The sequence below is a fragment of the Boleophthalmus pectinirostris genome, unplaced genomic scaffold, assembly GCF_026225935.1.
Source record: "Boleophthalmus pectinirostris isolate CB_2022bp ecotype Guang Dong unplaced genomic scaffold, ASM2622593v1 HiC_scaffold_2, whole genome shotgun sequence".
NCBI classification, from domain to species: domain Eukaryota; kingdom Metazoa; phylum Chordata; class Actinopteri; order Gobiiformes; family Gobiidae; genus Boleophthalmus; species Boleophthalmus pectinirostris.
This window is the reverse complement of record NW_026571152.1, coordinates 32675794-32702137: the sequence shown is the minus strand read 5'-3', so window position 1 is coordinate 32702137 and position 26344 is coordinate 32675794. Positions and strand designations below refer to the sequence as shown.

Below are 26344 nucleotides of genomic sequence, written 5' to 3'. Positions count from 1 at the left end.
TCTGTTTATTTTCAGTTTGAAAGTTAACAAAGTGGGTTTTTTTGATAGAGAAATGCTGAATAAATGCATGGTGTAACTAAAAAATAACTGTGATTTCAATATTGACCTAAAATAATCGTGATAATGATTCTTTCCATAATCGAGCAGCCCTACCTGGACTTGTTTTGTTTCATTCACACATGTTTGAATAATCCTTTATTATTTGTCTGTCTACATCTCTGAAGCTGAAAATGCTGTGTTCCAAGTTGTGATTTCAGCAAGTGGTCGTTTTCAAGTTAGAGATTTTTTTGGGGTTGCCTTGTCACGATCTGCATGTAGGTTTGCAATAGACAATTCTGATACAAGTTGAAATGTGACGACATATTTTGTATAATTTATAATCTTTTTGTAATTATTTTATTGACTCTTTTGTTCCAATATTGCTGTTTCAACTGAACGTTGAAAAGAAAAAGAAACGGGCCAAGAAACGGGCCCAATAGGCGACTACTTAATCCCCTTTATTGCTGGTTCAATGACTGTTTTTCATTGTTTAAAACTTGAGTAATACTAATTGTTCAGAGACACGATCAGTCAGTCGACAATAAAATATGCTCATTAATGTTCAGTAATGCTTAAATCCAAACACAACAGGACTCCAGTATATAGCACGAGGAAAAATATAGTAAAAGGTCTTTATTTAAATGGCCAAAGCCAACATCTTTCAACCATCATCAGGGCTTAATTGAAGCTAAATTAAATGCTCAAATCCACCTTTATTTTGTGATTTATGAATTATGTCTATTGACATGTTTGTGACTTTTAAAATAAGGGTCCCCAGAAAAAAAAAGGAAACACTGACATAGAACATCAGAAAATAGAATAATATGGGCCCTTTTAAAGTTCGTGCACACCTGGCTTGGGTCTGAGTTATTTTACGATCAGCCAGGTGTGGTAGAAAGCGTCAGAATAAATCACAGATAGCGTACAGGTCTGTGTATGTGTTCCCACAGAGCAACCTCGCAATGCTGGTCAGTGGGCAAGCCAGACAGCCTATCCAGTTACAGCGTTAACAGGCGTCCAGTCTTTGATGTCATGCGGACCTCAAGTTTGGGTTTCATGCCGGGGGCCATAACCCAGAGGCAGGGGTCAGGGGCTGGGGTTTGGGGTTTGACTCTTCACGTACAAAGATTAGAGGCAGGATGCATTGTGGGAAAGAGGCCAGAACAGCATGGACGATGAACCAGATATGCTTCGTGTGCGGCTCTGGGTCACTGGCAGAGGTCTGTACACAGTTGTAGAGCATGTTGGAAAAATATTGGCCGTTTGACAGGTATGTTTCTTGGTGCTGAATTATCTAAATAAATCCAACCTAGGCTTAAAGGACCTGTATTATGCAAAATTGACTCTTGTGAGCTTTAAGCCATGTTAAAATGCTGCTTCCTCCTCAAAAACATACCCAGAGTTGTTTTGTTTCATTCACACGTTTGAATAACCTTTTATTATTAGTCTGTCTACATCTCCAAAGCTCAAAATGTTACATACACACATGTTTAGTAACCCTTAAAGATGTAACAATAACCGAAATATCCGAGATATCGTATTGTCAGAAATCTCACAATAACATCGTGGGCTGACACAGTAAATCATATTACAAGTTTGTTTGCTTAAATGCATGGTTTTACAGCTGCAATACCTAATAAGCATCAGGAATTACATATCCCATGATTCATTTCAGCGCAGACAACTTAAAGTAATATGTTTTTTACTTATTTTAATTTTTTACTTTAATTCTTGGGTTTGTGACGGTAATAATTCACACTTGTCGGGGTATTTTAAAAGCAAAAAAGTGTCCTATCATACCAAAATACCGCAATGAATATCTTACCGTGAGACACATATCGTGATAATATCGTACTGAGAGATTTGGATATCGTTATATCTCTAGTAACCCTTTATTATTAATCAATCTACCATTTGAATTTGAATTTATTTGTTTGGAGGATAAACCTCTTGAGATGTCGCCATCTCGTTTTCGAAGGGGTCCTCATAGTTACAACAGCAGAAGACAGACACAGTAGGGCAGACAGACGGCTACATAAATTCAAACAAACATGAAAAAATAAATGACAAAATCAACACAACCATACACACACTCACTCACACTTGACTGTTGGACACATAATAAATCAAATTTGAACAAAAACTTAGACAGAGTTCAAATATAGTCAAAAATACAACAAGATAAACAACAAAATTTTACAAAATGATCAAAAACAAGTACACGGGTTATGTAAACACTGAACCAGAGCATTTTTAAATGGGGCAGAAGTTAAACGCAAATCCATGAGGGAAGATTGTTCCAATCAGAGGGAGCTTTATATTTAACCAAGTGTTTTCCTATTTGTTTTTTGACTCTTGGGACAACAAAAAATATGTGATTTATATCTACGTGACAAAAACTGTAAGAGAACCTGAACGGAATTAAATACTGTTTGAGATATTCAGGATAACTGAGATTTATGCATTTGAAGATAAATAATAACCAGTGAAGTTAATAATAACCAGTGAAGTTTACCTTTGAGATTGTCAATTCCAGGGCTGAAATTATCCAAATGATTAAAATGAAGGTGTATGGAGTTTAAAAACACAGTGGAGCACTTCCTGTATTACCACATAATCAATGAGGCTATTAGAATTTAATTGAGCTTCTCTTCTCTGTTGTTATTGGTTGTTGGACTATAGGATACATACCTACTCGGGATGTAACGATATCAAATTCCCTCGATACAGTGTTTTCACGATATGTATCTGACTGTTCAATATTTGTTGCGATGTTTTATAGAGGCGTATAAAATTGTGAATATGCCACTTTTCCTTTTAAAAGCTTTCACATGTTTTTTGTCCTGTTATAATATGAAGAATTAAGATGTTAAAAGTTCTTAATAATAGTTATTTATTGATGTAGTCTGCACTGACAACACCAAAGGATCATGGTCTATGTAGTTTGCTCTGTTTTTTAGCCACTGGTACACCATGGCAAGGCAAGGCATGTTTAATTGTCACACAATTCATTCACAAAAGTGCTTTACAGAATAAGAATGGCAAATCACTAAGAAAGACATAAAAAACACATAACTATTCATTTAAGCAAAAAGACTTGTAATTCATTATATTTAGGTTGTCCACCATATTATTGTGAGACTTTTGGTGCCATTTTCTATGTTACAATTTAAGCTCAGATTCAAGTCAGATTCAGATTCATAATATAATTTGATTTATATTCAGTGATTGCATGTTACAGCATATTTAGGATTACATTACATTTACATTACTATATTTGATCATTTGTATTTAGTGATTTTTTTATTTAGTTTTGAATTAGTTCAGAATAATTTTTTAGAAGTTTTAGAATTTCCAGATGTATAGTCAGTAGGAGCCGGCGCCAATATGACGCTTTGAGCTCGCACACTGATGGAAGGTAAAACCGTTATTCTGTATCTTGTGTAAGATTTTCAGTAAAGACGGAACAGACACACCGTTTTCTACCGTTGTTAAAACCATGAACACAAGTAGACTCGTTCTTTCCATCTGAAAGTGGTTAATTGCATGAATATGAAAAGAAGAACTCAATGAACACAAGAAGGGAAATTTAGCCACTTCAGAGACTTTTGACGATATGATATCACGATATTTTGGTTATTGTTACATCCCTAATACGTACTCCATCCCCTCTAGTCAGAACTGAATTACCACCCACTCTTTCATTCTTCGTTTAATGAACTAAACTCAAAATTGCAAATTGCATCAAGCTATTCCACTTCAAAATATCAAAGAAAATAAGACTTTAGTTTCAAGTCTATTGCAAAGAGAGATCAAAGATTAAAACCACTAATGTAAAAACAAGGAGTTTGAAGCATCAAGTGAGCCACATTATACTCCCTGCAGCTTGGTTTTAAGCCATAAACACACATTAGATCTTTTCAGTTTTGAGGCTGCATTGACCCAGACATAACATTGATTTCCGAAGTTTTTGCTCCTCATTCGAACATGTTTTTCCTGTCACTCACACACAGGACCTCGACTGTCACAACACTCACCCCCGCCCACCAGTCTGCCCTGTTTACTCCTGTCCACCTGTCTCCAGCCCTCCACCAGTCTCTACCCCCTTTAACTGTTCTTATCAGTCCCATTTAAGTGTCCATTCCTCCTCCTTCATTAGGCCTTGTTGCTTGTTAGCTTCACTCTTGACAGAATGGTCCTCCTCTTGAGAGATATCTGCTGATAAAGAGCCTAAGATAGAAAAGCAGAGTAGCTTAAGGTCAACAGTTTTATAAATATGTTGTACTCCTTGCTGCAAGCCATGTATGGTTAACTGTTTAAATAGGCCATCTTATTTTTAATGTTTGTCTAATTATATATCCACTTTGTACCACCGTTTTTGTATTAAAGGTCCTATATTATGCAAAAGTGACTCTTGTGAGCTTTAAGCCATGTTATAATGTTATCTCATCAAAAATATACTCTGTTTGTATGTTTTGTTTTGTTTGATTCACACGTCTCCAAACCTCATCTCTAAATTTCAAAATGCTCACTAGATGTAACACCTTATGATATCCTCAAACCGTCGTTTTTAAGTTTACACCTTTTACCTTTAGCTCAGTTGAGATTGGCAATTCCAGGGCTGAAATTATCCAAATGAATCAAGTGAAGGTGTATGGAGTTTAAAAACACAGTGGTGCAGGGTACTTACTGCATTACCACATGTTATGACAAGGTTTTCTGAAAAACTCAGCATGAATCTGCAGGATTTTTGTGTTAAACATGTGTAAATGAATAGTCTAGTGAGGTTCATTTGGTCTTCTGATATTTTATGTTATTAGATTCTTTTTTCAGACCAACAGTTTGTTTTCATACCTGACAGTTTCAACTGCTCACTAGCGGTCTTCCGAGTCACATGATGTTGCTGTGATGTGATGAGCTGATTTAATCAGGTTTTGGAGCTGTCTTCCTACCGGTGGAGGCAGGACGACAGCGCCATCTGCAGTCCGACTTCCTCAGGACACTATCCCATCTCTAGCCATCTCTGACCTCTGTAAAAGACAGAACCACATTATGGGCTGGGACGGAGCAAACATCATTGGGACAGAGGAAAACAAACACCGTTGCTGGATTAAACAGCCAATCGAAATAGGGAAACGTGCCCATGGGACTATAAACCAGGACGAGGGGGCTTTTTTCCTCTCACACACCTGAGATACTGTCCTGAGGAAGTCAGACTGCAGGTGGCGCTGTCGTCCTGCCACCACCAGTAGGAAGACACCACCAAAAGCTGACCGGACACGCCACAGCAACATCACGTGACCACTCTGAGGAAGACTGCTAGTGAGCAATCCAAACTGTCAGGTATGAAAACAAACTCTTGGTCTGAAAAAAGTACCTTATAACATATCTGTGTATATGGAACAAAACACACCTCCACGTATGTTATTGATAAGGAAACAACTTTATAAGATAGATCAGAAAATAGCTGAACATGGGCACTTTGACTGGCTAACTTTTGCATTAAAAAGCCTATCTAATAGAAATGTTTTAACCCACATAGGAACAGCAGGGTACTTAAAACCCATGAGGGGAATACAAAGCACTGCAAGACTCCTCTTTCTCATTAACAGAGAATGAACTCCGTGTAACACATCTTCTTTTGTTTACAATCTACATGTGTAATGTCTTTGCTTTCCCCTCTATTTGTATTCATAGATACATTAAAGCAATCACATAACACCAAACAAAGGTGGACCGGGGCTTAAAATAACACCTCAGCAGGAGAGGGGAAGTTTCGTGTTCAAACAATCATTAACACCCCTGACTCCCAATCAAACACAAACAGCAGCCACGCTCCATTGTTCACAGCTCCATTCTATGCACATATGGTCAGACGATAGGCACACGCCGGCTAGACGCTGGCCCGCAGTCAGAGCCATATCAGGGAAGGGATTAGAAAGAGGAGGAGGAGAACAATTGGAATACAGAGGGAAGACGTGAGGCTTGGAGCAAAAACAAAACACACTTTAAAAAGACCTGAAGGATTTCTGTAAAGTCACTTAATCCTTTTAAACAGTTTCTAGTTTCCACATATAGCAAGCCATGTATGGTTAATGGTTTAAATAGGCCAACTTATTTTTAAAGGTTTGTCTAATTATATATTCACTTACCGTTTTTGTATTAAAAGTCCTATATTACGCAAAATTGACTCTTGTGAGCTTTAAGCCATGTTATAATGTTGTTACCTTATCAAAATATATGTGGAGTATATGCATGTTTTGTTTCATTCACACATGTTTGAGTAATGCTTTATTGTTAATCTGTTTACACTACCGGTCAAAAGTGTTACAACACCCTAACTTTTCCAGTTATTTATTGCAGTTCAAGTCGTGCAAGTCCAATGAAGAGCTTGAAATGGTACAAAGATAAGTACTGAACAGCCACAGGTTAAAAAAAAAAAAAGATAAAAGATAACAAAACACAAGTCCAAGCTCTGTAAAGTCCTTTTAAACGGTTTCTAGTTTCCACACATAGAAGGCAATACCTTACTTGAAAATACTGGTCTTTAAAGGGCCCTTATTACACTATTTTCTGATCTATGTTATAATTTTGTTTCCTCATGACAAACATATTACAAAAAAGTGACTCATGTGAGCTTTAGGCCATGTTAAAATGCTGTTACCTCCTCAAAAACATACCTGGAGTTGTTTTGTTTGATTCATAGTAGTAGAGTAATCCTTTATTATTAGTTTGTGCTCTGTTCCACCTTGTGATGTCATGAAGAGGTAGTTTTCACATTAACGGCTACATTTGACCTTTTCTTCAGTGGATGTTGGCAATTCCAGGACGGAAATTATCGAAATAATTCCAGTAAAGGTGTAAAGATTAACAAAAAGAAACCAGTAGAGGATTTCCTTTACTGCCATATGACATCACAAAGTGGAATAGAGTGTTTTTTGTCTGAGAAAAGTGTGTCAAACGTGTCTGAATGAAACAAAACAAAACTCTACATCTGTTATTAATGAGGAAACAACATCACATAGGTCAGAGAATAGTGTAATATAATAAAAAACGAGTCCAATTATGCCTAAATTTACCACAGTTTCATATTATCCAATTGAAATAGTGATTTTTTATTCATGTTGACATAACTACAAAAGTAAACCAGCTTTCCACCCTTCCTGTAAATGCTCCTCCCTGTGTGTGTGGACATGTGTAGTGTTTGTGAGTGACACTGGAGTGAAGGGTCTGACGTGTGTAAAAGTAACAAGTGTGTGAGATAAGCAGAGTCTGGCTGTGACTAACTCTGAGTAAAGGTCAGAAGAGGATCCAGGTGTACACAAGTCAGTCGTGAGTTTCTTTTAGTGAATCAGAGATGAAAGATTGACATTTTAGTTACAAAGCAGTTTCAGGGTCATAGTGGAGTCTTGGTCTGATAATATTTTATGACCAGTAAACGTTCACACCTACTTGTGGAAGTGTTTTTTGAGTGTTCACAATGGGTATTTTACGAGTTACACCAGTGAGCCGCCTTTGAGCAATAGTAAAAAGCTGTACTCAAAATCTGTCTTGAAGTAATTTTAATCAAGAAGAAATGATAAGTATGCACAATCCAGCTTCATGTTCATAAAAGTTATTGAAAATGGACTTAAAAATACACTATGTAACTTTTCTCAAGGGGTCAATTATCTACTAGCCTGATTCATCAGCCGGTTTCAGTTTGTGGAAACCCTCTGACCTCGCAGCATTAGGATTTGTTCACTTGACAGTAGGCTGGTACGTTTTTTATTTAAACAATCGCTGCTATTTGGTTGTGAGGTATGCTAACGGGGTAAACTGGTATATTAAGCTTTTCCCAAATCCCGTGGGAAGAAGGGCAATAATGTCTTTCCTCTTGATAAAATTCACCAAACATTCTCTTTGTTTCCGGCTTTAAATCCTCAATCTCTTGAATCGTTGCCAACACAGAATGTATGGCTCTTCGCTGATTGACTCGTGCCCGGACTCGCTCTTCCGGGGTTCTTGCAAACCGTCTAGTGTGTTCCGATTACTGATTTAGTCGCTGGAGAGAAATAAAATTGAGTGGAGGCACTATGTGGCGCCGGCCTGGCTAACAATCTGCTCTCTTCCATGGTGATGTTATTGCTTGGTATTAAATGGATTTAGTTGATTTAGTCAGATCTGTGGGGAGGTGACTCCGTTCATAGAAAGAATGTATGTTTTTTTCAAGGTAAAAACGATTTGAGATCTTCTTGAAATGTAAATCGATATCCAAGTCTCATGATACGATATCGTCACAGTATGAATCTTACGGTATGATATTTATTGCGATATCGTTGGAAAGCTCACAATATGGTGGGGAGGCTCACGATTAGGGATGTAACAATATCCAAATTGTACATCTCACGGTACGATATTTATTGCGATATTTTGTGGAGGCAATACAGCTAAAACTGTTAATATTTTACTTTTTCCTCATAAAATGCCTTGATAAGACTTAATCCAAAGAACTAAGTCTTAAAAGTGCTTAGAACTGTGATTTCTTCTTGTAGTCTGCACTGAAATGGAGCAAAGGATCATGGTCTATGTAGTTCCCTCTGTCTTTTTTTTTTTGGCTATTGCTGTACCTTAACTCTTAATTTAAGCAAAGAGACTTGTAATTCAATACATTGTGATGGTCCACGATATTATTGTGAGAACTTTGACAATACGATTTCATGATATTTCGGTTATATTTTTTAATTAAAATGATTATTATTACATTTTACTGATGCTGGATTGAAGTTTAATGCTATACTGGGGAATATTCCAGGCAATAACAACACAACAAAGTCAATCTGGTAGCAGATTTTCTACCGTAAACACTTACAGTTACATATTGTCTCTTTAAATTGCACTTTCCTGTAAAATAAATGTAAACAGCATACTTTCTCATAAATTTTCCCTTTCAGTTTGAGAAATGAAAACCTATTACATTGTTTTTCCATTAGGGCTTTTGAAACAAACCCAAAATATAATGTACGCTATACTACATCTTATAATACATTGTTTGTGTTTGCAGGCCGTTCCTCTTGCTGCCCCCTCTGATGGAGTGGATTCGAGTGGCCATTGTTCACGCGGAGCACAGGAAAAGCCTGTTGGTGGACAGTGATGATGTGAGGCAGACTGCCAGACTGCTGCTGCCTGGGCTGGACTGTGAGCCAAGACAACTGAAGTAAATACAACAGCACCTCTTTCATATGTTCTACACTGTATCCACGCACCACAGAGCTCATTTTTCATTTTGACTGACCGCCGCTGTCCAACTCAGGGCTCCGGGTTTACATCAGTCTGAACAAAACACTTTATGGCAGCACAGTGCAAAAGGTTTTAATAGCTTCCTAACAAAAAGTGACAGCTAACCCAAATTAACCTTTTCATAAAGTACATTATCACCTCAAAGCCAGTTAAAGTTTCCATGTTAGGCTATTTTTCTGAGCTCTGTTATAATGTAGTTTCCTCATCAAAAACATACCTGGAGTTGTGTTTTGTTTGCACATGTTTAACACACAAACTCTGCAAATGTATTCTCCTTTCAAACAGAAAACACTCCACCTTGTGATGTCAACATTATAACAACCATAACAGTCTTAAAGCTCATAGAATCCATTTTGTGTGATATAGGAGCTTCAAAAAAAGAGCCATGCATTATGAATAAACTTATGTTTTGTTCTCTCCTGTCACCTTCAGGCCTGAGTGTTGCTTCAGCTCCTTCAAGCGTCTGGATTCAAAAGCAGCCACGGATAAGTTTCACCTGGATCTTGGTTTCCGGATGCTGAACTGTGGGAGGACGGATCTGATCGGTCACGCTATCAATCTGCTCGGGCCTGATGGAGTTAACAGCATGGACGACCAGGTACTGCACAGTTTGATACAGAGATAAAGATTCAACACTCAAGACCGATTTCAACCATGAAACACATTTTTTAGACATTAAAGATGCACTGTGTTAGCCAGGCTGGCGCCACCTCGTGTCTCCGTTTAGTTTAATTTCACTCCAGCGACTGGTCAGGAATCAGGATACACTAGACTAGATGGTTTGTAAGAACCCTGGAAGTTGTAGATCGTGCACCAGCCAATCAGCGAAAAGCTGTGAAGCCATGACTGGGTCCTTTTTGTGATACAGCACAACAGTAAACAAAGCGGTCGAGATGGATGTAGATGAAGCCATACATTCTGTGTTGGCAACAATTCCCGAGATCAAGGATTTAAAGCCTTAACAAAGAGAATGTTTGGTGAATTATATCAAGGGGAGAGACGTTATTGTCCTTCTTCCTTCAGGATTTGGAAAAAACTTAATATACCAGTTAGCCCCATCCATGACCAAATAGAAGCCACTGGTTAAATTAAAAAAAGTACCCGCCTACCATCAAGCGAATGAATTCTCATGCTGCAAGGTCAGACGGTTTCCTCGAAGTGAAACCAGCTAATGAATCAGGCTAGCACTGTGTAACTTGTCTACTGGACGATCTGGCCTAGAATGTTCCACAGTATGGCCATGAACTTATGAATCTCCTTGGAGACTTGCAAGCCAAATTACAGGTTAGATTTGTGGAGAGGCGACCCCACTCACAGCAGGACCCACTCCAGAAAGGTTACACAATGTGCCTTTAATGTTATTTTCGAGCAACCAAAAATATTTCTAAAGCTATTGAGAAAATACAAACTGAAATACGAGCTTTAGTATCAGTTATAATGAGTGTTTACAACCTTACCATGCACTGCAGAGTTTGTATAATTTGGACTCACTCTAATCATAGACTTTTGTTCATTATAGCCTACTCTATGGACAAATCCTGCTGGTTACCCAACTCAAAAACATGCACAATTGTCTACTTATTGTCCATGTTGTCCTTCAGCTAAGGTAGTCTTGATCAAGCCTAGCTCAAAATCTGGATTTGGATCCCTGGGCGCTGCACTGTGGTGCCCCCTGCCCCTGACAGGTTATCCTAGAGACACTGAAGGATGGGTCAAATGTGGAAGACGAATTTCCCTATGGGGACAATAAAGCGAACCATACCTTACATTTTCTTCTTAGACTTAGACAAAATGTATTGATCCACAAGGGGAATTATTTGGACGCAGTAGCTCACACATTACAATATAATATAAATACAATAACAAAAAGCAAAAATAGTAAAATAATAATAATAATAAAATATAGAAATATAGTTCTGTTGTCAGTCTCACATTTCTGTTCTTGTCACAGGGGATGACTCCTTTGATGTACGCGTGTGCTGCTGGAGACGAAGCTCTGGTGCAGATGTTGCTTGATGCTGGAGCGAATCCTGACATCCCTGTAAGTCAAACCACTAAACTATTCATGAGTTTTAGCTTTCTGTATAGTTCTATATATAGTTATAACAACAGGATTTCCAAAAGGACATTAAAAAGAGATAATATTTTCCTTTAAGGCTGCACTGCATAACATGTCCAGTGGAGCGTCCGATACCTGTTTATCTCCATGGAAACGCTTTTGCTTTGTCTAGAATGCTCCACAGTACATATTAAACCTATCACAAGAGAGACAAGCAGATTACAGCACTATGCTACATTACAAGTCAGATCTGTGGAGAGTCACGTCTATTCACAGAAGGAATTATTGTGTTTTTGAGCAGCAGAAACACCCGCAGTGAGTAAATGCTTGACAGATATAAGGACAGGACAACGGTGACGGTTTAAACTCCCTGCTGGAGCATTTAATAATAAGTTGCAATTAGGGCTGGGCAAAAATGAAAAATATTAATCGCATTAATCGCATGAGTTGCTGTGATTAATCATGATTAACCGCTTGTTATACGCAAAACCAGTTAATGAATTAAAAAGTAGCATATAGTGCACTTTTATTAAAAATGTAAACAAAAGTGCCACACATCTCCGCTCCACTTGTTTCGTTGAATGATTTAGCAGCATCAACCGAGTGTGTTGCATTCAGGTGATATTTCAGACTCGTGAAATTCCGGTGATAAGACAATTCAGTGTTGCAGTGGTTACAAATTATTTTGGCTCTATTGACTGCACTGTCTGGAAGAACTTTAAAATGAAAATGGCCATGTAAAAGTTCCTTACCCTTCTCCATGTTTGTTTATTCCGCTTTCTTTCTCTTCAATTTCTGTGAGTACCGCAGCAGTAAGCAATTCTCGCTCGCAATGGACTTTTTCAAAATAAAAGCTAGTGAGCAAGAGACGTTTACAATAAAAAAATAAAAAAATAAAAACTGTGTTAAGGGGAGAAAAATAATTGTCGGCGATAATGAATTAATTAGTTAACCCAAAATTAACACATTAACGTACCCGGTCCTAGTTACAATAAATATGTACAAATAGTGCAAAAGTGCGTTGTGGCAATCGGCTGATGGCGTGGCCAGGTGGAGTCGAGTCAAAGGAGCAGCCATGGGTGTAGGAGGCGGGTCCCTTTTATAGGCGGCTGGATGCGCTGGGCCCTAGTGCATCCGGGTCACCTCAAAATAGAACAACAATTAATACAAACACGGTACAACGGGGGCCGTGACAGACCACAAACGTTCCACAGTGCACCTTCAAAATGACAAATCGCTATAGCACTTTCTCATATATTTGAAAACCAGAAAATGGATGTAATTCTATCTTCTCTTTTCTACAGGTTCCTCCATGTTCACAGAAGCACCCCTCTGTGCACCCGGACAGCAGACACTGGGCGGCCCTCACATTCGCAGTGCTCCATGGCCATATCTCCGTAGTGCAGGTCGGAATCCAAAACACTCTGAAAAGCATTTGTCAGACAGCTGTATGCACGCACGGAGGATATAGCTGTTGTCACTAATCCCGGTCTAGAGGCAAACGTGATGTTGAAAAGTGAAATGGGAGTTCGCGGGGTCAGGACATACATGAGTTACAGCATCACTCAGGCTGAACAGATGTGCTCTTTCTCCACAGCTTTTGTTAGACGCCGGGGCCAATGTGGAGGGGGCTGCGGTGAGGAATGGACAAGAGAACATGGCCGAGACTCCACTACAGTTAGCTTCAGCAGCAGGTGGGTGCTGACAGAATGTACAGGTTAAAAGTCAAAGGTTAAAGGTTCCATATTACACAGAATTGACTCGTGAGCTTTAAGCCATTATAATGTTATTACCTCATCAAAAACAGACCTGGAGTTGTTTTGTTTCATTCACACATTCACATTCATTCCTTTATTATTAGTCCTTCTACATCTCCAAAACTCAAAATGCTCTGTTCCACCTTGTGATGTCATGTAGTGGTAATTTCAAATTGTCTCAGAAGCCAAGTTACAGACACATAAGAATATCTCAGTCGTCCAGGTAAAATTCATGTTAAAGGAGAAATTCAGTTGGTCAAATGGACAATGTTTATTTAAATAATAAACATTTGTCCATTTTTCCTTTACCAATACATACAAATTGCTATGTTTTTTTTAATATAGTTTGAAAAGTTGAAAAGTTGAATGTTCCAAAGTATGGCATTAAACATCTCGGTCTGTGTATCATTCGTTCTTTTGAATTTCAATTCAGAACAACAAGAGTTTATTTCATTATTCCACTTTAGTGTCCAAAAAAAAAACAACACACAGATTTCGACCTCTATTCTCAATATTTAATTTAAAGTTTAAAGTTTCAGTATAATTAGTATTATTTAAAGTTAGTTATTTATTATTATTAGTAGTAGTATTTAAAGTTTATGTCATTGTGCCTATTTCAATTTGGATATTTTAATCTCTCTGGTTATTTGCCCCAGAAGTTCTGCTGCTAGAAGGACTTATCTGAAAAATCGTTGCAATTTTGTGGACAAACATTTCCTCTTCTTTTATAGCAACGTGTTTACTTTCGAGTCTTAGAAAGTCATTTTTGAACTCCAAAATGAGAAACAGGAAGCAGCGATAAAATCTCTTTGTTCAGTTGACACCACAGAGCGATAATAAAAATAGTTTTTTATTGTAGGTCCATGGTTGACACTGCAGCATAAGCATAGTTGTTTTTTTTTTGTTTGACACTAAAACAGAATAATGAAACAACAAACTGTTTTCCCATTTTATTGTTTTTCATTGTTAATTGAAATTCAAAAGAACAAATGGTACAAGGACCCATCTCAATCTTGCATTTATTCAGTTCTTCTTCTTGGAAATAGACAAGTTAAAAATTATTCTGCAGAACATTTCAGGCAGAGCAATAACATCTCCATGACTACAACCAGTCAGATCCTCCACCAAAAATGTCACAAAGTGCAGCTTTAACATTACAGTTACCATTTAGGAAAGAAGGGTTTTATTTATTTTATTTTATTTTTATTTTTTTTGTCTCAGAAGCCAAATTGCAGAATATATAAGAATCCCTCAGTCCTCCAGGTAAAATTCATGGCAAAAGGTTTATTTAAATAGTAAAAGTTTGTCCAGTTCTTCTTTGCCAGTGCATAAAAATCTAAACATGATTTTTTTAAATATAGTTTGAAAGGTTGAAAGCCACATATATTTTATTTTAACCACTCTTTCTATTCCAGGAAACTACGAGATGGTGAGCCTACTTCTTGCCCGAGGAGCCGATCCTTTGTCAAAGACTCGCGATGGAAACGCACTGACGTCGTCTTTGTTTGAAGACATGAACTGCTTCAGTCACGCGGCCGCACACGGACACAGGTATGTCTCTATACAACAGCATTCTGATCAAGAGATAAAACACACACAGAGGTTCATAACTGCAGGGAAAGCGCATAAGTTTGTTTACATTTTTGCCTCGTTTTGATTTGGTTTGGTTGGACTGTACCCGTACTATAAATAAATAAATATGTATTGTACTTTTGCATCAGTTGAGTGGCAGTTTGTGAAAAGAAAGTTCAGAAGAAAAGGACAAAAATGCAGGAAGTAGTGCTGCTTTCTAAAAAAAAATACCATTGACGTCAATATGGGAAATTCCATACATGCAAGAAAGGCATAACTATTCTGCAATATATATATATTTTTTCACTGTTTACCGGTTTTGGAATTATTTCTACTTATGTCATATCTGCTGCTCATGTCCAGCCAGGAAGAAAAATTATAAACACCCAAATTTTAAAAACACAAATCTTGCATATTTAGGCTATGTCCTTCTCTCAAACAGAAAACACTTCTTACACCTTCATTAGAATCGTTTGGATAATCAGGGTTCCCTTGGTCATGGAAAAGTCATGGAAGTTGAAAATGTCATTTTCCAGGTCTGGAAAAGCCATGGAATTTTGTAAATTCAATGAAAGTTTGGGAAAAGTCATGGAATTTTGGTATCTCTTTCATGCAACTACAGCATTCTGTTAAGTTATTAGGCTATTATGATTTTTTTCTGAACGTATGCGTAATTTGTTTTTAAGAGATGACAGTAAATGCACTGACAGTATTTTGAATGTTAAAAAACTATTAATACCAAACCATAAAGTGAGTGGAAAGGGTTAACATTTCATATTTAGCCCTAAAAGTCTGATCAATTCTACACATGGCGCTGTAATGTCATGGAAAATTCACTTTACGTCATGAAAAAGTCATGGAAAAGTTTTGAAATTTTGTCCATGAAAAAGAGTGAGAACCCTGGAGAATTTCAGCTTTGGAATTGCCAATCTCTACTGAACAAAAGGTGAAAGGTAGCTGTAAAACTACCACTTCATGACATCACAAGGTGGAACAGAGCATTTTCAGCTTTGGAAACAGACATGTGCGAATTAAACAAAACACAACTCCAGGTCTGTTTTTGAGGACGTACCAACATTAATCTCGACTAAAACCTCAGAAGAATCCATGTTGTGTAATACGGGACCTTTAAACGTCAGAAATAGTGCAAAGCATCAACAAAATGTCATGCAGATCCCACGTGAGCTTTGGGGAGGAATACATCTCTTTAATCATGTGCTGAAAAAGGGAATTTGCTCAGGATGGCCTTCTATATTGGGCCCATCTGTCAGAGGGCACCAACTGCTTAGCTTTAACCTCTCCACCTGTTTACTGTTCCAATGTGTGAAGACAGGATAGACTCAACACTGCGCATTCCTCTAAGCAGGCAGATTGTGCAACCAGAGAAATGGTTTCACACGTGTATTTTTTTGTAGGCCTGTCACAACAACACATTTTGAAGCTCCGTATATTTCTACAGAGATACATAATGATAAATGATAATATTGAAACTACCTTATAGCACTGACTTTTTTTTCTAAATAGACAGCATCATTTAAAGGTGGATTATGTATGTTTTTTTGTTTTGGGGGTCCATCACCTGCTTGTTGCTATGGAGATGTCATTGCTTTGCTTAGAATGTTCCACAGTATGACATTGAACAGCTCTACTTTACTCTACTAATTTACTCAATTACAGATGGTTTTATAGTGCAAAAATACCTAGAAAAATAAACATTCTAACTGTGAACAGGGTTGTCTCTCCACGAAATGTTCACTTTTTACTCTTTCAGTACATTTTTAAACCAGTACTTTAAAGTATTAGAGTTTTGTTTTTTTGAGCATTTTTTTTGCTCCAATATTTATTATATATACTTGCTTTTACTTTTAGGTGCATTGCGTAACTTTTTGGTGAAGGGTCTGTCAAATGATTTTGTTAAAAGTACAGAATATTTTAAGCTTTAAGACTTCAAAATATGCACAAAATACTTTTACTTAAGTTGATTTTTTCGTGATACTTTTTCTTTTACTTGAGTTTTTTTTTTTGCTCCAGTATATATACTTACTTTCTTTTACTAAAAGGTGCACTGTGTAACTTTTTGGTTTGGGGTCCGTCACCTGCTTGTTGCTATGGAGATGTCATTGCTCTGCCTGGAATGTTCCACAGTGTGACATTAAACAGCTCTAACCTTACATTTATTCAATTACAAATTGTTTTATAGTTCAAAAATATCTAGAAAACACAGGCATTTTGACTGTGAGCGGGATCGCCTCACCACAGACCTGACCTGTAACTTGATCTGCTTTGGTCTCCATGAAGATAGACAGGTTTAATACTGTACCGTAAAATATTTCAAAACAGTAACATCTCCATGGAGAAAAGCATTTGATGGATTCTCTACCAGAAATGTTATACAATGCAGCTGTACCTTAAAATGCATATGACAGGTTGGGCTAGTCGTTTTACTAAAACACTATTAAGGCCATTATATTTAAAATTTAGCTAAAAAATAAAATAAAATTGTTTTCCCTTTGGCCATTTTTAGGTTGAAAAATGTTACTTCCTTGTTGGAAATCATGACATCACATTACCTACCAACCATGTTATGCTCCTTTATGTACACAGAAATTCTTAAATAAAAATAGAAGAATACACCTTTATTTTGTGTAAATTGTGACTTTTAAACTTTTATTTACTTTGCATTTTCAGGAACGTGTTGAGGAAGCTCCTGACTCAGCCTCAGCAGGTCAAAGAGGACGTCCTGTCTCTGGAGGAGATTCTGGCAGAGGGGGTAGAGGAAGTTGGCTTGTGCCCTTTTCTGCCCCTGTCGCCCCTGCAGACCCCCTCCTCTGCCCCAGGCCCACTGCCCCAGGGAGGCGTCCCCAAGCTCTGCAAGGCCAGAATGAAGGCGCTACAAGAGGCCAGCTACTACAGCGCTGAGCACGGATACCTGGATGTCACCATGGAGCTGCGCGCTATGGGTACAAACATGATTCATAACTTTAAAGGTTCACTGTGTAACATTTTCTGGTGCAGGGTCTGCTGCATGCTCATCTCCATGGAGATGTTATTGCTTTGCCTCAAAAGCTCCATGGTATTACATTAAACAAAATACATCTAGTATTTATTTATTATCATTATGGATCTTTCTGTTGCTCAAAAATACAATAATTCAGGGTTCCAACGGTCATGGAAATCCTGGAAAAGTCATGGAAATTGAAAATGTCATTTTCCAGGCTTAGAAAAGCCATGGCATTTTGTAAATTTAATGAAAGTTTTGGAAAGGTCATGGAATTTAAGTATCTCTTTCACGCAGCTACAGCGTTCTGTTATCATTAGACTATTATGATTATTTCTGAAAGTGTGCGCATTTTGTTTAAAAGAGACGACAATAAATGCACTGACAGTATATTGATTGTTAAAAAAAAACTATAATACCAAACCATAAAGTGAGTGGAAAGGGTTAACATTTCATATTTAGGCCTAAAAGTATGATCAATTGTACATATGTAGGTACTGTAAACTCATGGAAAATTCGCTTTAAGGTCATGAAAAAGTGACAAAAATTTTGTGAGTGAAAAAGAGTGGGAACCCTGATAATTCCTTCTTCTGTGAATATTGAAGGAATTACCAGAAATACAGTAATAAAAAAGCTCGATCCTCTCAGTTTTTAATCTGCAGTTTAAGACTAGACTGAAAACTCACCTCTAATACTAGCTTGTCAGGTTATCTTGGTGTTTTATTGTAGTTTTCACATGTTTTGTTTTATCTGTATATCTGTATATGTTTTTGTTGACTTTTATATGAAGCACTTTGGTCAGATCAAGTAGTTTTAAATGTGCTTTATAAATAAACTTGAATTGAACTGAAATGAAAAATGCGCCTCAGCTCTATACAAGAGGTCGTAGTGAAAAACAGTGCAAATGATGATTGACAGGACATAGAGAGTATTATCTGTTACATAAGAGTGAGTTGTTCTTGTTGTAGGGAGTATGATATGAATGTAGTCCTGTATCTCTCACTGTTTGAGCAGAGCTGTTGGAGCCTGTTGGAGCCTGTTTGAGAACGACCTCCTTTGTCAGAAAGGTGGAGGCTTGAGCGGACCTCCAACAGAAAAGTTACATAATGCCCCTTTAAATTAGGCTGCTCGATTATGGAAAAAATCATTATCACGATTATTTTTGGTCAATATTGAAATCACGATTATTCAAATGATTATTATTTTGTTACACAATGTAAAAAAAACACTTTGTTATTGATAATTTATGCAAAACTTTCAAATTGAAAAAAAAATATCGGCTACAAGAGCAGTTTTGCGATGTATAAAATATACTTTGAACATGAAATAAGGCATAGAAAAACATAAATGTATCCAAAATAAACTATATATCCAGCTGTTCTACAATCTCTATACTTAAAAAATAAAATAAATATACTTGCACAACCTTCGCCTTGCCTTTAAAGCAGTTTGCTAGACAAGACATTTATTTTTTACATTATTATTATAGTTTTTGGTATATTTGTAACCCAATAAACATTTTTTTTTTTTTAACAGGTGTGCCATGGAAACTGCATGTGTGGCTGGAGTCTCTGCGTTGTGCCCAGCAGCAGTCGCGCGCTGGAGTCACTCTGTCCCTCCTCAGAGAATTCACCACAATCAAAGACGAAGATTATTGCGAGGAGCTGGTCACTACAGGCCTGCCGCTCATGTTCACCATCCTACGCTCCACCAAGGCAAGTCCAGTTTTACACCAATCACATTAGACTTGGACTTAGACGAGCTTTATTGATCCACAAGGGGAATTATTTGGACACAGCAGCTCACACATCACAATATATTATAATAACAAAGAGAAAAAATGTAAATGGTAATAATACATTTTAAATAAGTCGCAAAAATACCAAGAGACTAGTGTGAAATAAAGCATAATTATATATATATTTGTATGCGTACAAGTAAAATAAAAGCGTTTTAAGTCTCGTCTAAAGAATCACTTTTATTCTCTGGCTTTTTTTCAGTTGTGTGGTCCTCTGTTTTCTTTTATTGCTTTGTTTTGTTTTATTGATTTATTTTAACTTATTTATTTATTTTTATGGGTCTATTTTACAGTTTTGTAGACTTGTACCACTTTGGAAACAGTCTTTGTTTATGAAATGTGCTATAGAAATAAAGTAGATTGGATTGAAAATGTAGAAATAAAGTAATACAAATATATCTCAGCTATATACAAAAGATCATAAGGAAAAAACAGTGCAAAGATGATGTGATGATTGACAGGACATAGGGTTATTTGTTACATAAGGGTGAGTTATTATACAGTTTTATGGAGTTTGGTATGAATGTAGTCTTGAAATCTCTCACTGCTTTGTACTGTATGTATTCTCGTGTGTGTTATTAACTAAATATACTTTTTCTTTTTTTTCAGAATGATGCGATTATCCAACAGTTGGCTTCTATCTTTAGTCACTGCTATGGCCCTGCTCCTCTCCCATCCATCCCTGAAATCAAGGCAACTCTCTCCGCACAGCTAGGTACAACAGATACTCAAAACATTCACATTTACACTGCTGGTATAAAACGCAAAATTGCTTCATGTGAGCTTTAAACCATGTTATATTGTTATTACCTTATCAAAAACATACCTGGAGTTGTGTTTTGTTTCAGTAATCCTTTATTATTAGTCCTTCTACATCTCCAAATCTTAAAATGGTCTGTTCTACATCGTGATGTCATGAAGTGGTAGTTTTAAGTTAACTTTTACTTATGTTAGTAGAGATTGGCAATTCTAAGGATGAAATTATAATTATTATTATTATCATTATCATTATCATTATTATTATTATTATTATTATAGTAGTAGTAGTAGTAGTAGTAGTAGTAGTAGTAGTAGTAGTAGTAGTAGTGTAGTTGTAGTTGTAGTTGTAGTTGTAGTTGTAGTTGTAGTTGTAGTAGTTGTAGTAGTTGTAGTAGTTGTTGTAGTTGTAGTAGTTGTTGTAGTAGTTGTAGTAGTTGTAGTAGTAGTAGTAGTAGTAGTTGTAGTAGTTGTAGTAGTAGTAGTTGTAGTAGTTGTAGTAGTTGTTGTTGTTGTAGTTGTTGTTTGTAGTTGTAGTTGTAGTTGTAGTTGCAGTAGTTGTAGTAGTTGTAGTAGTAGTAGTTGTAGTAGTTGTTGTTGTTGTTGTAGTAGTTGTAGTAGTTGTAGTAGTAGTTGTTGTAGTAGTTTGTAGTAGTTGTAGTAGTTGTAGTAGTAGTAGTAGTTGTAGTAGTAGTAGTAGTTGTTGTAGTTGTTGTAGTAGTAGTAGTAGTTGTAGTAGTAGTAGTAGTAGTAGTAGTTGTAGTAGTAGTTGTAGTAGTAGTAGTAGTAGTAGTAGTAGTAGTAGTAGTAGTAGTAGTAGTAGTTGTAGTAGTTGTAGTTGTAGTAGTTGTAGTTGTAGTTGTAGTTGTTGTAGTAATGGTAGTAGCAGCAGTAGCAGCAGTAGTAGTAGTAGCAGCAGTAGTAGTAGTAGTAGCAGCAGTAGTAGTAGCTGTAGCTGTAACCGTAGCTGTAGTATTATCCAAATGATTCTAGTGAAGGTGTATGGAGTTTAAAAACACAGTGGAGCACTTCCTGTATTACCACGTGGCATCACAAGGTGGAGCAGAGTGTTTTCCATTTGAGAGAAAAACTTAATATGAGCCTAAATATGCAGAGTTTCTGTGTTAAACATGTGTGAATGAAACAAAACACAACTCCAGGTATGCTGAAGACAAAAAAAATAACATGGATCAGAAAATACCGTAATACAGACCCTTTAAAACGTATTACTGTTGCTAACGGTTACTGCATTTTTCTTCCCAAACAGATCCACTTTTCCTGAACAACCCGGACATGTCTGATGTGACATTTATTGTTGAGGGGAAACCGTTTTACGGCCACAAAGTCCTCTTAATCACAGCCTCTGAAAGGTACACAGTGAGAAACACAAACAGCCTTTTCTTTTTCTGTTCTTTTAGTGATGTTTATTTACCGTAATTGCTGATTTCTCGAGTGTGTGAAAAGTTAATTTAAAAAGTTGGTTGGGGGTCTGTCACCTTTAAGTTTCTCTGGATGTCATTGCTCTGCCTGGAATGTTCCACAGTATGACATTAAACAATTTTACCCCACATTTACTCAATTATAGGTGGTTTTATTTATCAAAAAAGTATAGAGAAAAGTCACTGCTCCATATTTTTGTACAATTATAACAACAAAACATTTATATTTACCCCATAAATATGTATTATCTCACAAAATTAAGTCATAATTAGAGAATCATCAAAACCTGTCATAAGTTCAGGGTCATTTACTCCATGGAGATGTTGCCTGGAATGTTCCACAATAAGGCATTACGCTTATTTATCTGTATGGAGACGCAAGTGACACCATAGGGCCAAGTTACATGTCAGATCTATGGAGAGTCGAGCTCACTCACAGTAAGAATGTACCTTTTTAAGTTGATAAAATCCCATTTTATTGAGTAAATTCAAGATGTTTATACGTTTAATACCATACCAGGACATTCTAGACAAAGCAACAACATCACCATGGAGACGAACAGATGGCAGACTCTCCACCAGAAAAGTTACACAGTGCACCTTTAACAATCCTGTGTTTTGTTTTTTATTTTCTTGCAGATTCAGGTCTCTGCTGGCGTCAATGAGCTCTGATGGAAGTCCGAGTAAGGAAATAAATATCGGTGACGTCAAATACAACACTTTCCAGGTAAGCTTTTTATTACCTAAAGCTTTATTTTTCCTTTGGGTAAATGTTGACGAGGTGTTGCTGGAAAGTCTTAATGCATGTGACAGAATACAGACTGGTCATAATTCTGTCCAGCTGCTTCTACAAACCTGTTTCTAATGACCGCTGACCCTTTCACAGATGATGATGTCGTACTTATACTGCGGAGGAGCAGAGTCGCTCAAAACCAATGTTCCCGATTTGCTGGAGGTAATGAAAAGCATGTTCCTTTTCTTTCTATTTTTAGTTAAATCTCTGGGCGTATCCAACAGTCTTTTACAACTTTTTCTTTGTTTTTCCTGCTTAGTTGCTGGCGGCTGCTTCTCTGTTTAAGTTGGGGACGCTGCAGAGACATTGTGAAGTGATTTGCTCGAAGCACATTCATCTGGACAATGCAGTCAGCATTTACAAAACTGCCAAAGTAAGTTTGAAATGGGGATTTTACTGCCGCTTTTCTGTCATAAAATGTTGTTTTGCTTTTAAAATTCCCATATTAAACCAAATTGACTCTTGTGAGCTTTAAGCAATGTTATAATGCTGTTGCCTCATCAAAAACAAACCCGCTGTGTTTTATTTTATTCACACATGTTTGAGTAATCTTTTATTATTATTAAGCTATCAAAATGCTCTGTTCCGCCTTGTGATGTGATGTAGTGGTAGTTTACAAGTTAACAGATACTTTTTACCTTTTCTTTAGTAGAGATTGACAGTTCAAGGGCTGAAATCATCCAGATGATTCTAGTGAAGGAGTATGGAGTCTAAAAACACAGTGGGTGTTTCTGTTTGAGAGAAGTACTCAGCCTAGATATGCAGGGTTTGTGTGTTCAACATGTGTGAATGAAACAAAACTCAACTGCAGGTCTGTTTGTGATAAGGACACTAAATTCTGACATAGATCTGAAAATACTCTAATATGGACCCTTTAATTATTCCTAAAATCTCTCTTGTGGAGCAAAATAGAGGGATCAATTAAAACTAAGGAAAATATTTCATACTAGCCTGGGTGGCGCCACCTAGTGCCTCTGCTCAATTTAATTTCTCTCCAGCAACTCGGTCAGGAATCGGAATACACTCGACGGTTTGCAAGAACCCCTGAAGTTGTAGACCACGCATCGGCCAATCAAAAAGAGCTGTGAAGCCATGACGTCAAACTCAAGCGCCTGTCTGGATCCTTTTTGTGATTAAGCCAGACAGGATTTAAAGCCGGAACAAAGAGAATGTTTGGTGAATCAAGGGAAAAGACGTTATTGCCCTTCTTCCCACGGGATTTGGCGCATTACATACGTCATGACCAAGTAACAGAGATTGGTTAAATAAAAAAGTACCCGCCTACTGTCAAGCGAACAAATCCTAATGCGGCGAGGTCAGACGGTTTCCGCGAAGTGAAACCGGCTGATGAATTATACTAACTTCATACACCTTCACTAAGATAATTTCAGTTTTGGTATTGTTAATTATTACTGAACAAAAAGTAAAAAGGAGAAAAAGGTAGAGCAGAGCATTTTGAGCTTTGGAGATGTAGACAGACTAATAATAATTACTCAAACGAGTGTGAATGAAACAAAACACAACTCCAGGTATGTTTTTGATGAAGCTCATAAGAGTCAATTTTGCATAATATAGGACCTTTGAATCTTAGTGTATTTGTTTAAACATGGAGATGATTAACCTGATTAACTTTTATTGCAACATTCACACATGCACAGTATTTACCGTCGTCCTCCATCTCATCTTTCCATTTCCAGGCCCACGGTTTGTCGGAGCTGAGTTCTTTCTGTGAGGGCTTCTTCTTACAACAGATGCCCGCCATGTTGGAGAGGGAGGGCTTCAAGAGTCTGCTGCTGGGACCTCGCCAGGGGAACGGCTCTTCCTCCTCTCCGGCCCACAGATCCGACTCTCCTCTGGAAGAAATGGAGACTACATTAGCGCAGCGTCTTCACCTGCTTTATGTCACCTCCAGAGTGTGAGGAGGACCTAACGCTTACTGTCTTAAAGGTGCACTGTGTAACTTTAGTGGTGGAGAGTCCGTCACCTGCTTGTTTCTACGGAGATGTCATTTATCCACCTAGAATGTTCCACAGTGTGACATTAAACAGCTCTACCTTATAGTTGTTAAATTATAGATCAAAAATACCTATAAAAACATGTATTCTGACTGTGAGCGGGGGCGCCTCTCCACAGATCTGACCTGTAACTGTGAAACATTCCAAACAAAGCAATAATGGATAACATTTGACAAACCCTCCACCAGAAAAGTTACACAATGCACAGTTAAAGTTGCACTGCGTAACTTTTCCGAGAGAGATGGTGTTACTTTGTGTGGATTTTTTTCACAGTATGATATTAAACTTATCTGTTTCCATGGAGACAAGCACCAAGCCAATTTACAGGTTGAGTTTGTGGAGAGGCGAGCTGCTTAGTGTACAGTGGATATTTTTCAAGGCATTGCTTTATTGTAAACAAAAAAAAGAAAAGAAAACAAAACGTCTATAATTAAATAATAAGCAAGTTTAATGCCATATGGACATAACTCGATGCTGGACTTGTATCGGAAAAGTTACACAGTGCACCTTTAAAATATTGCGTTATTTCTCTGACGTGGAGCTGTTCATATTGCACAAAGACCACAGACTGTGTTGTATTGAGAAGGACACTCTACGAAGGATAAAGAGAAGTTGTTCTGATCAGGAAGACGAATGAACCCAGTTTGAACTGACAAAAGCAGAACGTAAATGCAAGAAACTGTAATGCGCTTCTGCCCCTACTGGACAAAATGCGGACTTGCGCTGGAAGACAAGAATATTAGAGTAGTAGATGTGGAAGTTGGTCTTGACTGGAGAACTGTGTAAAGATGTAACTAATGAAGCTATGTGGCCATGCTGGACTTTTGGCTGTGATTTAATGTACCTAATGAAGCTTTGGGAGGACCCTGGACTGAAAATGTATTTATGTATGTCTTTATTTCTATTTGATTTAGTATTACATTCAAAACAAAACACTTACTGAAGTGACACGGACATTTTATATTTAAAGAGAGGAAATGTGAGAATATTTAACTGGGGCATCCCTTTTTATTTTGTTTTTATGCTAAGCTAATTAATATTATCTTTAAAATGTTGTTAAAGAGTTGCTTTTGTGTCGTTACCAGGTTGTCCTTTGTAAAGCTTTTCAGAGATTGTATCCAGTTTTCTACAATATAACATTTGCTGACTTTCCTTTGATATTGGACTACTAACTGCCAGTAATGCTATACAAGCCTGTAATAAACCTGGGAAACACACCTTGTTTTTATCTGTGTACTGTATTATAAAGTCACCACACTTCACAGGCCTAGTATAATATAATACTAGTTTATAATAATAGTATATAATAATAGGCTAGCAAATAACTTGAGTATTTATTTCTTCTCTTTTATTAAAGGTCCAATATTGCACAAAATTAATCCTTGTGAACCTTAAGCCATGTAGTCTCCTCAAAAACAAACCTGGAGTTGTGTTTTGTTTTCACTTTTTACCTTTTATTCTGTAGAGATTGGAAACTCCAGTGCTGAAATTATCCAAATGATAGTGAAGATGTGTGCAGTTTAAAAACACAAGTATGTTTTTGATGACGTAACAACACTGTAACGTGGCTTAACTCTTTCCCCCTTGGACGCCTACTTGGAACAACCCATACATATAAGTATATATGGGTTGTAGTGCCCCCCACCTATCACAGCCTCTGATTACATGTGAAAAACTGAGCCATTTGTCTTAAGTGATACAGCGGAGGTGTCAAAAGACGTCATTAAGGAAAGGGTTAAAGTTAATTTTGTGTAACACACATCGATACAAGTCAATTTATGAGGATATTGTCACCTGAAATTTATTTGAATTTATTTGTCTGGAGGATAAGCCCTTTGA

The 26344-nt window shown here is 37.2% G+C and overlaps 1 protein-coding gene across 1 annotated transcript in view; it reads left to right on the top strand.

Annotated features, from left to right (window-relative positions):
* The window catches only part of abtb2b (ankyrin repeat and BTB (POZ) domain containing 2b), a 122898-nt gene extending 97176 nt beyond the window's left edge, over window positions 1–25722 (top strand). Inside the window, exons 4-17 of the mRNA XM_020931094.2 lie at window positions 9083–9235; window positions 9751–9916; window positions 11270–11359; window positions 12682–12783; window positions 12975–13071; window positions 14550–14685; window positions 17395–17666; window positions 19241–19419; window positions 20112–20217; window positions 21526–21628; window positions 22337–22424; window positions 22584–22652; window positions 22750–22863; window positions 24188–25722. Of these exons, the coding sequence (XP_020786753.1) occupies window positions 9083–9235; window positions 9751–9916; window positions 11270–11359; window positions 12682–12783; window positions 12975–13071; window positions 14550–14685; window positions 17395–17666; window positions 19241–19419; window positions 20112–20217; window positions 21526–21628; window positions 22337–22424; window positions 22584–22652; window positions 22750–22863; window positions 24188–24409 (1897 nt within the window). The 3' untranslated portion in view covers window positions 24410–25722. The remainder of the gene's footprint in view (window positions 1–9082; window positions 9236–9750; window positions 9917–11269; window positions 11360–12681; window positions 12784–12974; window positions 13072–14549; window positions 14686–17394; window positions 17667–19240; window positions 19420–20111; window positions 20218–21525; window positions 21629–22336; window positions 22425–22583; window positions 22653–22749; window positions 22864–24187) is intronic.
* The last annotated feature ends 622 nt before the right edge of the window (window positions 25723–26344 follow it).